General features: G+C 50.7%; 1 protein-coding gene across 1 annotated transcript in view; it reads left to right on the top strand.

Moving 5' to 3' along the window:
- DAAM2 (dishevelled associated activator of morphogenesis 2) overlaps positions 1–15414 on the top strand; it is a 130900-nt gene that overhangs the window by 95502 nt on the left and 19984 nt on the right. The window contains exons 8-15 of the mRNA XM_052648457.1: positions 591–694; positions 1794–1860; positions 2901–3018; positions 5314–5452; positions 9512–9570; positions 9907–10091; positions 10643–10942; positions 15156–15263. Of these exons, the coding sequence (XP_052504417.1) occupies positions 591–694; positions 1794–1860; positions 2901–3018; positions 5314–5452; positions 9512–9570; positions 9907–10091; positions 10643–10942; positions 15156–15263 (1080 nt within the window). The remainder of the gene's footprint in view (positions 1–590; positions 695–1793; positions 1861–2900; positions 3019–5313; positions 5453–9511; positions 9571–9906; positions 10092–10642; positions 10943–15155; positions 15264–15414) is intronic.

Raw genomic sequence — 15414 nt, 5'->3', positions numbered from 1 at the left:
CGGGGGAGCCTGGTGGGCTGCCGTCTATGGGGTCGCACAGAGTTGGAAATGACTGAAGCGACTTAGCAGCAGCAGCAGCAGCAAGATGCTGACATAACCTGGCTCAGTAACAGCTATTTATACTGACATCTGTTCTGATTAGTTGCTAACCATATCTCATTAGGTAGTTTTTATGAATACCATTCTTGTTAGGTAGGTAATGTCATGCCCATTTAACTGATGAGAAAACTAAGCCTTCTGCAGAGTCACAAAGCTGGTAAGTGACAGAGCAGGGATTGGAACCAAGATCTGTCTGGTTCCAAAGTGTGTGCTCTGTATCGCTCTTCAGCACTGCTCTTTGAGGCCAAAATCTTAGAGAAAGCTGGTGAAGGACGTAAAAGAAGTGAGGCAGGAGACCTAAAGCGGGTGACTAACAAGGTGAAAGGATGTCTCCCCCAACCCCTCCTTGCTGCTCTGGGACCTGAAGCAGTTCCGATGCATTTGCCGCTGGGGATGTGGTGGAACTGGAGTGGCCGTGAGGGGACCACTGGGGGACTCTTGCAGAAATGGAGACCAGCCGGTGAGCCTAGTACCCCCTTGGTGACCCCCAGGATAATCTGGAGTTCCGCCTGCATCTGCGGTACGAGTTCCTGATGCTGGGGATACAGCCCGTGATTGACAAACTCCGGCAGCACGAGAATGCCATCCTGGACAAGTAAGGCCCAAGCCACCCATCCCCACTGCAGACCTATGGGGAAAGCGCCTCAGTGGGGGATGGGCGAGACCCTCAGAGAGGCTTCTGTTCCCTGGGAGACCACCTGCCGTACGGTTCAGGAGCAGCTCTGGGTCTGGGGGAAAGGTGGACAATGGCTCTCCCAGCCCCTGTCCCACATCACCTATGTCCCCTCCTGGCCTCCTCGCCAACCTCCTGTCTCATCTCTGATGTTAGAGGAGGTGGGCCCAGTGGTCCTCTGCTGTGGCAGTACCAATCCTGGGGGGAATTTGGAAATGTATGGGTGTTCTTCGGTTTTCAAACTGGCTGGGGGAGGCACTACTTGCATCGGTTTAGGGAGCCAGGAACGCCAACCATCCACCGTGCCCTCCTGCTCAGCGGAGACCCGCCCCCTCAAGGTCTTTCTTGACTAAAGAGCACAATGAAGCTCCTGTGCATCACCGGTGGGCCCCTCTGGGCCACCCCCTTCACACAGGCTATTTTATTACACTAGGTCTTAAGGGAGAGAGCCTGGGTGGATGGATCCTTTTGCAGTGGAGTGGAGGAGGGGATGGGGTAGAAGATGACAGATTGACTTTGAGTGGAGACCTAGGATGGTCTGAGAACACTGGGGAAGGTCAACCTAGGGCAGTGATCCTTGACTGTGAGTGACTTCACCCCTCTCCCCAACCCAGGGGACAGGTGGCAGCACCTGGACACATTTTTGGTCATCACAACTCAGAGTGGATGCTGCTGCAGGCATCTGGTGGGTAGAGGCCAGGGATGCTGGTACATGTCCTTCAACTCACAGGTCCACCTGCCCCCACAGAGTCAGGGATGATCCAGCCGCAGATGTCAACCTGGGAGAGCCTGACTGAAGGTCATAGGACCCTGGGTTGGCCTCTCCAGGGGCAGGCATGAGATTCTATAAAGGACGAGAGTGTTGACGTACAGGAAGCTAACTTCTTTCTGGTCTTGTCTTGGCCTCATTTGCATGAAGCCTTCAGATTTAGTCATTTCAGAGGCTTAAAGGGGCCGTAACCCTCACCCAGGGCTGACCTGGTGGTGATGTCTGCTTCCTCTATCCCCCCATCCCGTCTAGGCATTTGGACTTCTTCGAGATGGTCCGGAATGAGGATGACTTGGAGCTGGCCAGGAGGTTTGACATGGTGAGAAGCCTGGAAAGGTGGGGCGACTGCGGTGGGTCCCGACTCCTGTGCTGTGTGTCAGCCTGGTTCCCTGGTGGTGCCACCGTGGCCGGGTCTCACTTCTGGAGCCCTGGCACTATCGTGGCTCTACAGGGCCTCGCCTTCAATTGGGAGAGCATCTCCCCTGGAGGAGACTGCAACCCCCAAAGGAAGGAGAGACAATTCTTACACACGGCTACCCTCGAATGCCTCCTCTGGGATGACTTTCTCCCTGTCTTCCAGTAATCTGAGTCACCTTTCCCCATTGCTAACCTGATCCTGCTTAGCAAACAAAATCATTTCCATGTGAGCCTTGGTAACCCTAAAAATACACACACCTGCTGCTTTAATATGGTGCTAGAAAATCCCTGTCCAAATAGAGATCTACTTTGGGCTGGTGCTTCCGTGGCCAAGCACCATCATTTTCGATTCTAAAAAGAGCCCCAGATACAAAGAGAAGGAAACCAGTGTTCGAGAGGACCAGCGGCTTCTTGCTGTCACACAGCTGCAGAGTTGTTCTGGCGTTTGCTCCCAGGCTGTGGATCTAGGCCATGTGCTCCTGGAGTCAGCCAGGCCCTGCTTCCTCCGCTTAGTTTGAATCAGTAGTTCTCAACCAGGGGCGAGTTTACTTCCTCTGGAGGCATCCACAATGTTTAGAGACGTCCTTAGCTGTCACAGTGGGTGTGAGGAGGAGGCCTCTACATCTCGTAGGTATAGGGCTAAGATGCTGCTAAATCATCTGCAGTGAACAGGGCAGCCCCTCACCCCCCACCAATAAAGAACCATCTAGTTCGAGATGCAGGGTTCCCAAGGCTGGGGAACCCTGGTTTATATAATTAGCACATCTCTCTCCTCCTCTTCTCTGCCCTTCTCTTTTTTGAAGCCTGGACCAGAGGCAGGGAGGGAATGCTCTCCTGTAGGATGGGGCTCAGTGGATGGAAACAGGGTCGTCCCCCCTCTATTCTCTTCCCCTGCTGCTTCCCCTCCCCTCGCCCCATTCACGGTGCCCCCCACACCCTCAGGTCCACATTGACACCAAGAGTGCTTCCCAGATGTTTGAGCTGATCCACAAGAGGCTGAAGCACACGGAGGCCTACCCCTGCCTGCTGTCCGTCCTGCACCACTGCCTACAGATGCCCTGTGAGTAGCACCCCGCGCTTGGCCCGTCTGAGCCCTTGGCCCGTCTGAGCCCTTGGCCCGTCTGAGCCCTTGGCCCGTCTGAGCCCTTGGCCCGTCTGAGCCCTTGGCCCGGGGCATCTTGAGACAAGGTGTCAGAAGCTCCCAGGGTCAGGGTGTCTCCCTGTGTCTCCCTCCTGGCCCAGTTGTACCCCAGTTCCCAGGAGGTCAGACTGGAGGACTCAGACCCCTACTCTACCTGTCTCCCTTGGAGTCAAGACTTTCACTGTCCCCAGCGCAGGGGCTGAGGATTCAGCCCTGAGCAATGCCAACATCCTAGACCAACAAGCAGAACTTGATCCCTGCTAAATCAAACAGCCCTGACTGCCAGCTCATGGCAGCGCTGTGATGGGCCTTCTTGGGGCGTTCCAGAAAGAAGTTTCCTGCTTGCGGGAGCAGTCCAGCTGCGGAGTGGAGGTTGTGGCAATCATGTGCAAGCAAACTCGCTGCTTTGTTTGTTTGTTTTTAAAGATTTTATTAACTCTTCCATCTAGCCCTTGCTGGCTCCCACCCTAGCACCCTTGTTCCTGCCTCACTTTACAAATACCAAATGACCGTGTCTATAGGAGCAGATGCTAAACCCTTAAGATCCAGGTGTATACAGTGACCAAATAAATTCTACATAGTTACTAGTAGCCACCCCAGTGTGCGATCTGAAATGAGTTGTAACTGCACCATTTGGTATTTAAGCTCTTCATAAAATAGCAGATTTGGAAACTGGCCTGGACCAACAAAATGGTCAACCTAGGCAGACTCTCTTTAGTGGTGGTGATGGTGTTGGTGTTGGTAATCAAGGTGGTGGTGAAAACTGCAATTTGTTGTTGCCCACTCAGGGCTGGGTGTGATGGAAGATTAATATAGTGTCTGTAAATCTCAAAATGGCTTAAGGCATGTGTTTTATTATCTATATCCTTACAGTGGGTGAGCCTGAGACTCAGACAGTCTTTACGTATGAAAGAATTTTGTTTCTTTGGGATGAGGACTTAATTTTTTAATTTTTTTGAGAGAAGTTTTTTTCAAAAATATTTATTTGGCTGTACTGGGTCTTAGTTGCAGCATGCAGGCTCAAGTTCCCTGACCAGGAATTGAACCCAGGTCCCCCGCCCCCACCGTCCCCACCCTGGCCCCCATTGGGAGCATGGAGTCTTAGCCACTGGACCACTAGGGAAGTCCCCAGGGGTCAGGGCTATAGATGAATCACTTTCTACTTCTGTGAACACAGGCTTTACCCTGTGTTCCTGGATGAAAGGTAAATGGAAGACATTATCATTTTGCAACGCATGTGCCAGTGAAGTGATGGGAGGATAGAGTGCCCTGGACCAGGAAGCTGCCAGTTCTCCAAAACCCAGTCTAGCAGGTCTTGGCGAAAGACCTGGGAATTCTGACTTCTGTTCCCATGACTGTTTGGTGCTCCAAGGGCATTGTGAATGGGGCCCCCTAGTCTGCCTCAAAATGGAGCTGTGCAGACATGATCTTCCTCCTTGTAGGCATTATGGTCTGCCTTTGAGGTCAGGATCTTGCTGCTTGACCGCCCTTGGGGGTCAGTAGAAACGCAGTACTTCGATTAAGAACCCAGGAAGAGGAGCCTGTGGCGATCCCATGAAAAGAAAGTCCTTCTCCAGCCAGATTACGATTAGGGCAGATGGCAGTAGGGCCCTGTAGAAATAGGCACAACCCACACAATGCCTTTGCCTTCACAGTTCAGGGTCACCTTCACCGAGAAATCTGCCTGGATTCCAAGACTGCTTCTCCAGCCCATTCTGACCCCCGCTCTCAGTACACACCTGTAATTATTTTCCATTCATCTTTCTCTGTAGGACAATAACATCGATAATCCTAGAGTCTTTGTTTTTTAAAAAGCATTTCCCTAGAGACTTCATCATTCAGCATGTAATGTTTGGAGATTTACTTTCTTGAATGTGCTTTTCTAAGATAATTGTTAAAAAAAAAAAAAAAAAGCAATTTGCATTCCTAAGGCATGGGATGCTCACGGTACCAACAAGAAAGAGGCAGCCAGAAAGCATTTCAGGGAGTAGAGAAATATATCTAGAGGGTTGACACATTCATAAAAGGTCAGTTGCAGATCAGCAAGAAATGATAGGATTTATGAGCCTTCATTATCAGCAATCACATTTCCTCCTCCATCATCCAGGGAGCTTGCAGAGGGTGGGGAGGGGCCTGGCCCCAGGCGGTGACCCTAGGGCAGGGCCCCAGGGAGCTCTGCAGCTCAGTCAAGATAGGATGTCTGTCGTCCTGCAGACAAGCGAAACGGCGGCTGCTTCCAGCAGTGGCAGCTCCTGGACCGCATCCTACAGCAGATCGTCCTCCAGGATGAGAGGGGCGTGGATCCTGACCAGGCTCCCTTGGAGAACTTCAATGTCAAGAACATCGTCAACATGTGAGCAGTGGCCATCCCTCACCTGTCTTCGTCTTCCTTCCCCATCTCTCTCCTACTTGGCGTCTCACCAGCAAAATCTCAGCTCCCTCTCACAAACGCAGACAGGGCTCCAGATCGGCCCTGGGCCGAAGCATCCGACAGAACTGCCTGAGATAGCAGAAATGGTTTCTGTGCACGCTGTCTAAACGTGGCTCCTGGGCGCTTGACCCACAGTTGGTGTGACTGAGAAACTGACTTTTACGTTTTATTTCGTTTTCATTAAACTCAAGTAGCCATGAGACATGTGGCTGGTGACCACCATACTGGATAGTAGAGGTTTATAGAGGGTGCTTACCGCTCCCCATGATCCACTGCATGGAGTGGACGGAGGGAGATGGTAATGTAACATGGAGGAAGAGTCAGCAACCTGTGGCTGTGGGCTGGCCCCCATCCTCCAGTTTGTTTTGTGTGGTCCACGAGCTAAGAATAGTTTTAGATTTTAAAAGAGGTGTTAAAATCACGCACAAGATACTGCAGCAGAGACCTCACATATGAAACCTGAAATGGTTACTCCGGCCTTTTAGAGATGGTCTGCCGACCACTGAAAATGGAGCATGACAATTGAATCATCAGAAAAGGATGTCAGAGCCTAAGGTCTCTGGCTTATCGTCTTTGACCCACCCTGGGTGTAAAAAAACACCAAGAAGTGCGTTTACAGTTGCATCAGTTAATACCCAGGCCTCATGTCAACACACTTAGTTTTAATTTTAGATTTTTGCTTTCAGTGTCAGTCTGAGTTGGTTGCCCTTAAGGAGATACATTTTCTCTCAATGATTCATTGTGCTGCATTGCAAGGCCAAGTAGAAAATGATTTTTGAACTATTCACGCTACTGTTTTCATTTGCACAAATAGCCAGGTGTTATAGTCAAAATCCTAACTGGTAGGCTGGAAGAATACAGCTAGTAATCAGAAGCCAGCTTTATTAGGAAACCTTTTAATTTAATTTTTATTTTATATTGGAGTATGGTTGATTTACACTGTTGTGTTAGTTTCAGGGGTGCAGCAAAGTGATTTAGTTATACGTAAACATGTATCTGGAGAGAAGGCGATGGCACCCACTCCAGTACTCTTGCCTGGAAAACCCCATGGACGGAGGAGCCTGGTGGGCTGCAGTCCATGGGGTCGCTAAGAGTCGGACACGGCTGAGCGACTTCACTTTCACATCTCACTTTCATGCATTGGAGAAGGAAATGGCAACCCACTCCAGTGTTCTTGCCTGGAGAATCCCAGGGACGGGGGAGCCTGGTGGGCTGCCGTCTATGGGGTCACACAGAGTCAGACACAACTGAAGCGACTTAGCTTAGCTTAAACGTGTATCTATCTATTCTTTTTTAAATTCGTTTCCCATATAGGTTGTTACAGAATATTGAGTGAAGTTCTCTGTGCTATACAGTAAATCTTTGTTGACTGCCTATTTTATATATAGTAGTATGTATTTGTTAATCCAAAAGACCTAATTTATTCCCTTCATCTTTCCCCTTTGTCATCCTTTAGTTTGTTTTCTATGACTGTGAGGCTGTTTCTGTTTATAAGCTCATTTGTATCATTTTTTATATTTCACATATAAGTGATATCACATGGTATTTGTCTTTCTCTGCCTGACTTACTTCACTTAGTATGATAATCCCTAGGTCTGTCCATGTTACTATAAATGGCATTGTTTCATTCTTTTTATGGCTGAGTAATATTCCATTTTCTATATATACCATGTCTTCTTTATCTATTCCTCTGTCAATGGACATTTAGGTTGCTCCATATCTTGGCTATTATAAATAGTGAAAACAGCTTTATTTTTTTATCTTTTGCTCATTCTTTACACTGTTTAGTGGGGAAGCTTCTCCTCTGCTGAGGATGACAACTCCTCAGGTGCAGTGAACTTTTTGCTGCTTCTTGGATAATAAGAGTCCTAGGCTCACTTTCAGCCACCAATATGGTCTCAAATCTGCAAGTAGAAGGGCTAGTCTTAGATGTGAATCAGCATTCTAGATTTGATTCAGCGTTAAATCTCTTTCCTTCCTGGGTTGGAGCGGGAAGCTGCAGTGGGAAGAGTGAGCGTGTGTGCGTGTGTGCATGTGTGTGTCTGTGTGAGTGTGTCTGTGCGTGTGTGTGTGCATGTGCATGTGTGTCTGTGTGTGCATGTGTGAGCATGTGTGTGTGTCTGTGTGCATGTGCGTCTGCGTGTGTCTGTGCGTGTGCGTGTCTGTGTGCGTGTATGTCTGTATGTGCGTGCGTGTGTGTGCCTGTGTGTGTGCGTGTGTGTGCATGTGAGTGTGAGTGTGATGATTGGCTTCTTTCTCTGTTCTCTTTCTCTTCCAGCCCCTTCTATCCCCTCCTTTCCTCTAGCTAACCATTTTCTGAACCCCCACCACGGGGAGCATGAGGGCAGGAAAGAAAAATGGGGAAAGGCCCTGCTTGATGAGGTAACTTAGTGAAGAGGTTTCCTGCTCTCTGGGTTTAGCACATGGATAAAGAAATGACGTATATCCCTGGGGTCTTCAGATGTTCCTTGCTGGGTGCCTCTCACTACAAAACCCTGGTCACTGGCGAGGCCTGTTTTTCTTTTTTCCCTCCAAGCCTGCCTGGTACCATCCCTTCTGTCAGACCCTGGCTCACTGGCAGTACAATGCACTGACTCAATGGACATGAGTTTGAGCAAACTCTGGGAGATGGTGAAGGACAGGGAAGCCTGGCGTGCTGCAGTCCATGGGGTCACAAAGAGTCGGACGTGACTTAGCAACTGAACAACGACAGTACACGTAGACTTACGTTGTTGAAGTGTCTGCTCTTCTCCCAGGTGCATTTTTTGAATGAGACTTACAACAGCTTCAGCCTAGTTCCTCCGTGATGCTCTCTGACTCATGAGCAACCCTCATGCAGTCTCTCATACTAACAAATTCTTGGAGTGCCGTGGGCGCCAGCCCACCCTCTGGACCTGCCTTGCCTCAGTCCACCATGCCTCCCTCCCAAAAGCAGGGGACGTGGGTCAGACTCTCTGGATGGGTGCAAGGAAGTCACTTCCACTAGGGGGCAGTGAAGGAGAACCTCCCTGTACCCACCCTCCCCAAACCTCCCCAGCAAGGGAGGATGGCCATAGCTTGCTCCAGAGAAATCTCTTCATAAATTATTTCCTCCTTCATACCTTACCCCCTCTTTAGTTTTTTTTTATATTTGTGTGTTTATTTGACTGCACTGGGACTTAGCTGCGGCATGTGGGATCTAGTTCCCTGACCAGGGATGGAACCCCGGCCCCCTGCGCTGAAAGCATGGAGCCTCAGCCACCAGACCACCAGGGAAGTCCTTCGTCCTCTGGAGAAGGACACACGTGCATTCACATCCTCTCTTCCCATTTCCTTAACCACTGGACCCCCGAGGAAGTCCCTGTCCCCTCTTTGTATCCTTGATCTGGTTGAGGAGGCCAAGAGTCATGGATCTGTCCCCTCCATGCTTCCAGATTCACAAAAGAAATGATGATTGGGATCTCACCTTGGAACTTCACCTCTCATATGGTGATGTGTCTGGGTACAGCCCTCATTTAAACCCCACATAATGAGAGTCTGACATGAATAGGGCGTATGACTTAGACACCCTCTGCCCACTCACTCTGAGTTGCTGGGGTGAGTGATTTCTCTTGCTGTAACAGACTGGAAGTCCAGCTGATATTTTGACTTCTCTCAGATGCAAGGACCTATTATTACAAAGGGGTACAAATCATTGTACAACTAGGCGAAACCTGGGACATCATCCTAGCTTGACCACGAGTTAGCTTCATCTTCTTTATCACAGAGGGGTTGGACTCTAAGGGTGCTTTCACTTTCTCAGCCCACAGAGAGACAGGTGAAGAGACCTTGTCAGGGGTGGGACCTGGAGAGACATCTGAAGAGTCAGAACCCTAGCCTCCTAGCTGCACAGATTGGAGATCAGGGCACCATTGTGGGGGACTGGAAGGTACCCTGCCCTCTGGGAAGCTATGAGCCAACAGTCAACAGCTCCTTCTCTCAACCCCCTCACCCCGACCCCAGGCTCATCAACGAGAATGAAGTGAAACAGTGGCGAGACCAGGCAGAGAAGTTCCGGAAAGGTGAGGGGCTCTGCCTAAACCCACCACCTGCTCCCCACCCTCCCCTGCCCCTGCCCACTCCAGGATCATCCCCTAGCCTACTTCTTCTTTTTTTTTTTTTTTTTTAAGTTTTAAATGTGCCATCCTTTTTCTTTCTAAAAAAATTTTTTTTTGGCCGCATCACGGGGCATGTAGGATCTTAGTTCTCAGACCAGGGATTGAACCCATGACCCCTGCAGTGGAAGGGTGGAGGCTCAACCACGGGACCACCAGGGAAGTCCTTCACCCTTAGGAGAAGAAGGCACACACATTACGTCCTTTCTTCCCGTTTCCCCTCCTGTCGCACTTCCATCCTAGAACACGCAGAGCTGGTGAGCAGGCTGGAGAGGAAAGAGCGGGAATGCGAGACCAAGACGCTGGAGAAGGAAGAGATGATGCGGACGCTGAACAAGATGAAGGACAAGCTGGCGCGTGAGTCTCAGGAGCTGCGCCAGGCTCGGGGACAAGTGGCAGAGCTGGTGGCCCAACTCAGTGAAATCTCGGTGCGTGGCCTCTCCTCTCCTTTTGCAGAGCTGAGCTGGGACCTTCAGGTCAGGCAGGGAAAAGTGGGTGTAGGGAGGGACCAAGGACCCTAGGATGAAGGAGGAGAGAGGGGATCTCAGACCAGGATAGAGGGCACCCTTGTCTGCAAGGTCGGCACCTCTGTGTTAGACGGAAACCATGTTCCTTCCTCCGGGGGAGCAGGAAGCACGCCTTGGAAAGCAGAGGGCCGGCTGGGTGTTGGTTCCCCTCCCCGCTTGCAGCTGGATGTCCTTGTGCAGACCGATCCTTATTAGCAGTCTTGCTGTTGCCGGCAATGACTGACTTTGTCCGCTGTCTATGTTTGACTTGTGGGTGCACCTGGGTGTTCAGGATGTTTAGGTGTTCAGGATGCAGGGTGAGAAAACAGGGCTCAGCTTGTGTGGGCAGTGAGAACAGACTTTGGGGTCTAGCCTAGAGGGAGAATAAGAGTAAGGGAAGGCATGGTGACTGGGGACTAAAAGGCATCCCCGTTGATGGATTTGTCTTCCTGATGTCTCTGTTTTCCCCACAGACAGGACCTGTATCTTCCCCACCTCCCCCTGGGGGCCCACTTACCTTGTCTTCCTCGATGACAACCAATGACCTGCCTCCACCCCCGCCCCCTCTTCCGTTCGCCTGCTGCCCCCCACCGCCACCCCCTCCTCTGCCCCCCGGGGGGCCTCTGACTCCCCCCGGTGCCCCACCTTGCTTCAGCATGGGGATGCCCCTCCCCCCAGACCCCTTCCCCAGCAGTGATGTCCCACTCAGGAAGAAGTGTGTCCCCCAGCCTTCACACCCACTGAAGTCCTTCAACTGGGTCAAGCTGAATGAGGTGAGTAACAAGAGGTCTGTCTGTGGGTCCCTTCTACAGGTCGGGGCAGTCAGCCCATAGATCGGCAGCCTGCTGTTTGCAGATCTCCGTGGCGAATGCTTTCTTTGGTCGGGGTAAGGGTAGACACAGTGGATGCGGAACAGGGGGCTGCAGACGACAGGCTGGCTGTTGGGAAGAGCACAGGGAGGAGATGGTTTGGCATGTGGTGATGCTCACATTGGCAGAGCCACCTACACGTGGAGTATGAGTGTGCTGAGGGTTCATGGAGTGATGCAGGGCCAGTCAAGGATGCTTTCTAGACAAGGGCTTGGCTAGAATGTTAAGGATAGGGTTGATTTAAGGAAAAGGGTGGAACATATAGGTGAAGATCTTCGGCCAAGGTCTAGAGATGATCAAGACCAGTGTGTACAAAGGACTGAAATGATGAGGCTATGACAGGGTAACAGGAAAAGGACAAGGAAGTGTTTGATGTCAAGGTACAGCCACTTTGACATCCTCGTAGGGGAGGGTACCTGCACTGGCTACTTCTCTAGACTAATCAGCAGTGAGAGGTCCTCATGAATATTATCCACTAAGAACCTCTCATCCCAGGCTGACATGTGGGACTTGATTCCTCTGTTGGATTCTCATGAGTGTAGAGATGTCCTGGGTCACATTGGACCTCTAGTAATTGAAGGCCAGTCCCAGCCTGGTGCAAGCCCTGCTCTGGTTCTGTGCTATGTCCTCTTGCAAGGAGCAGTGGTTTCATCCTTGAGGTAAATGTTGAGTTAGCCAAAGAGTTTGTTTGGGTTTTTCCATATCAACATGGAAAAACCCAAACAAACATTTTTTGCCAACCTAATAGATATGGTAGGTTTCCCTGGTGGCTCAGATGGTAAAGAATCTGCCTGCAATGCAGGAGACCCAGGTTTGATCTCTGGGTCAGGAAGAAACCCCAGAGAGGGGAGTGGGTACCCACTCTAGTATTCTTGCCTGGAGAATTCCATGGATAGAGGAGCCTGGTGGGCTACAGTCCATGGGGTCGCAAAGAGTTGGACATGACTGAACTTTCACTTCAGCAAGACAAGGGAACTGGCCTCAGTTAGTCTGGCCCATTCACACTGCAAAAACAGTTTGAAACTGGGGCCAATGGATGCCCTCTGACCTTGTCGTATAGACCAGGGACTAACTCTTGGGGAAATCACTACTCTACAACTCTGAGCTTAAATTAGTTCAGATGGAGACTTACGTAGGAGGAGACACAGTTTGCTCAGTAGATGCTCAGCTGTTTGCTAGGTGCCATCTCCTGCTGGTAGACCAGCTAGCCCATCAGTCTGAGCTGTGCTTTATGTAAAGTTTTCGGTTATGGTGGGGAGGGGGCTGTGATGGATAATAACGAAGGATGAGACATAATATTGCCCTGAAAGAGCTTTGGATCTGGCAAATTAGGAAATGTGTCCAAGGAACTACCTTGAGGTCCTGGGGATGGGTTGAAGGAATGGTTCTAACTTCTAACCAAATCAGGTTTGGCTCAAACTAACTGTATGGTCTGCAGAAATCATTCATCTTGTACCTGTTTGCTCATCTGCGAGATGATCTCTGATTCCTTTTACCTCTGGTTTTGTCATCTAAGTGGAAAGAAAGACAAAGTATGAATATAGCCCATCCATCACTTCCTGGAGCTCTGATGTAGAGCCACCTGCTAGCAGCACTTTGAAGCAATATCGTTAAAGTTGGTGACAACTGCATCGCACAGTTGTGCCCTGTAGTTGCTTCCCTGTGGTCTTGAGACCAGCCAGAAAGACAGCTGCATATGAGCAGGCAAATGGTTCTGCAGAACCAAAGGCTGTAGGCTGTGTAGAAATGTTCATTTTTCATGACCAGAAGTAGTATTTTTAAGTTGCTATTAAAAAAAGAATTTTGCTTTTGCCTCCCATGCTTGCAATTTACCGTTTTGATCATGTAATGAAGGATTGATTAGGCATCTCCACAATTAAGGAAGACAGATAAGGCATCTAATATTTTTTTAAATATTTTCATCTTAAAGAACTTTGTGCTTAGGATTTTCTCTGGGATCTAGCAATAATAAAGTCTATATCAATTCCTCAGGGACCCAGAAGTGGCCAGAGTCTCATTCCTAGACTGGGAAGTCCAGGTTTGATGGAACACGTGTTGAGGAGCTCTTGTAGGGTGTGGGGAATGGGGGGCTTTGAGTCATATTTGTCATCCCAGCCCCAAGCTTTTAATTGCATGGCTAAATTCAGGTCATCTCATCATGTGGGTGTTGGTTTCCCAACCTGTAACATGGGGGTGATGATGATAACCAGATCAAAAGGTTGTTGTGAGGATTGACTTAATACATGCAAAGCGACTGACACATAGAAAGCCTTTAAAATAAGAATAGCAGGCGAGTTGCCATGAGTGCGACTACCACACGTGCCGTACGTGTGCTCTCTCACTTAACCCTCACTCCAGCTCCATCAGGCAAACGTGAGTGAGACTCAGTTTCCTTTCATGGGGCGGAGGAAGAGAAGAGAAACCCCCTCTTTGCCAGCTGCCCCACTTAGAGGCTGTGTGACCCCAGATGCTCAAGGGAAACATACTTTCTTGAGCAAGATTCCCTGGCCTGTAAAGGGTGTCCCTAGAGGGGCAGAAGTTTCAGGGATCTGGACTGGAAGTGGTGAAGTCTTGGCCGGAGCAGTGTGAAGATCAAATTTGAGAATGATTGTGTGACAGGGACACATTGGGGTGGGGTGGTGGCGTTTAGGATGTGGAAGATGTTAGGAAGAAATGTATGAGTCTCTGGCCCCAGACCTCAACTCCGCCTTTACAGAGGGTCCTAGGTTCTCCTGGTGACCATGGGGCAGGCAGAGTGTTTGGGAAGCAGTGAGGGGAGCTGGGTCCTCAGCCTCTTGACTCATGGAAATGTTTCCCCATGTTGACCCACCCTCCCTGCCTTTCCCGGTCCAGTTCTCCTTCCCATCTCCTATCTGCCTCCCATGTACCCCATCAGAGAGCCTGGCTCCTCTCCCCGGTCCCCTACCCCACACGTGCCCGCACACACACACACACACACACACACACACACACACACACAGAGTGGTTGTTTCTGCCATGAAAAGAATGTGTCTGTGTTGGCTTTGGCCAGTTGCCTGCATCCCTTGCTGTTCCCAGCTTCCCAGCCCGGCATTCCACGAGAGGGTCCCTGGCCTTAGGAAGGCCGCAGGAATGTCCCCACTTCCCCCCTCCCACTCTGGCCTTGCCTCCCCTTTGCAGAGTTTAAGAAAATAAAAGTGAGTGAAAGGTATGTTTCTCTCTCTGAGCCTTGCTGAGGGGTGATGGAGAGAGGGGGTGGCAGTGGCATTAGCAAGGTTCCTGGCTGCCCCCGCAGGCAGAGAGGTGGGGGAGGTTCTGTTTTAAAGGGCAGCAAAGCTCAGGGAGAGGCGAGGGGTCCTGGGTGGGGGCCTCTTGTCTCAGCTTCTAAGCCATTATTGGGATGTTGCAAGACTACTAGGGCATTCCCGGCATGGGTACCAGATCTTGTCCAGAACCCTGGAGTGGAGTTCAGTGCAAGGATCCTACCCAGAAGTGGACATTGCCTCAGCTGAGAGACCTTGGAATATAACCCTGGGCCCATTCCAGTCTCAAGGGATGAGATGGCCTCTGACCATCAGGAACTCATGGCAGAGTCTTGCTGGCCGGAACAGTCACTAGCAGGGCCAGGATGGCCTGGCCTCTGCTGTTTGTCCACTTTCTGGGAATCTGGGCAAGTGGGAGAAGACCCCCGGGAGAGAAGACGACCGTCTCAGACACAGGACATGCAGGCAGCCCTGGGGACTTGAGGACCCCCGAGTATGTGGGGCACTCTTCCTGCCATCACCACAGCCACCCGACCTTGCGGGGGGACGTCCTCTGAGAACACTGGCTTGGTTTTTTTCTGGAAGGGGTTTCAAAGCCCTCCATGCTTGCCCACCCGTCACTCCAGCGCTACTGTTGATTTCTGGGGTGCACTGACATATGGCCCCAGGTGAAGAGGAGGAGTGGTCTCTCGTCGCTCCCCTGGAGTGGAGTGTTGAAGGGGGGCGCGGGGAGGAATCACCCCCCTTCTGAAGGCCTGGGAGCCTGGCTGCCTGCGTCTGTGTACCTGGAGGACAGGTAGGGTCGGGGGGCACCAGTATCTCCATCACGAAGGAGCCGAGTCAACCACGGCCTCCTCCCTCCCCATGAATCTTAGGAACGTGTCCCTGGCACCATATGGAATGAGATTGATGACATGCAGGTGTTTCGGATTCTAGACCTCGAGGACTTTGAAAAAATGTTTTCAGCTTATCAGAGGCATCAGGTAAGACCCTGCCCACTCTGGTGTCTTGAGTCTTGGTCTCCAGTCGTGACTTGACACCACCCCTTGAACGCGACCCTGAGCCCCTCCTTGCCTCTCTTCCTCCCTCCCACATACACTGATTGATTTTATTCTTTATCAGGTACCATGTTCT

Source organism: Budorcas taxicolor, chromosome 11, assembly GCF_023091745.1.
Source record: "Budorcas taxicolor isolate Tak-1 chromosome 11, Takin1.1, whole genome shotgun sequence".
Classification (NCBI taxonomy): Eukaryota; Metazoa; Chordata; class Mammalia; order Artiodactyla; family Bovidae; genus Budorcas; species Budorcas taxicolor.
Note: the sequence above shows the minus strand (reverse complement) of the source record. Positions and strands in the feature narration are given on the sequence as shown.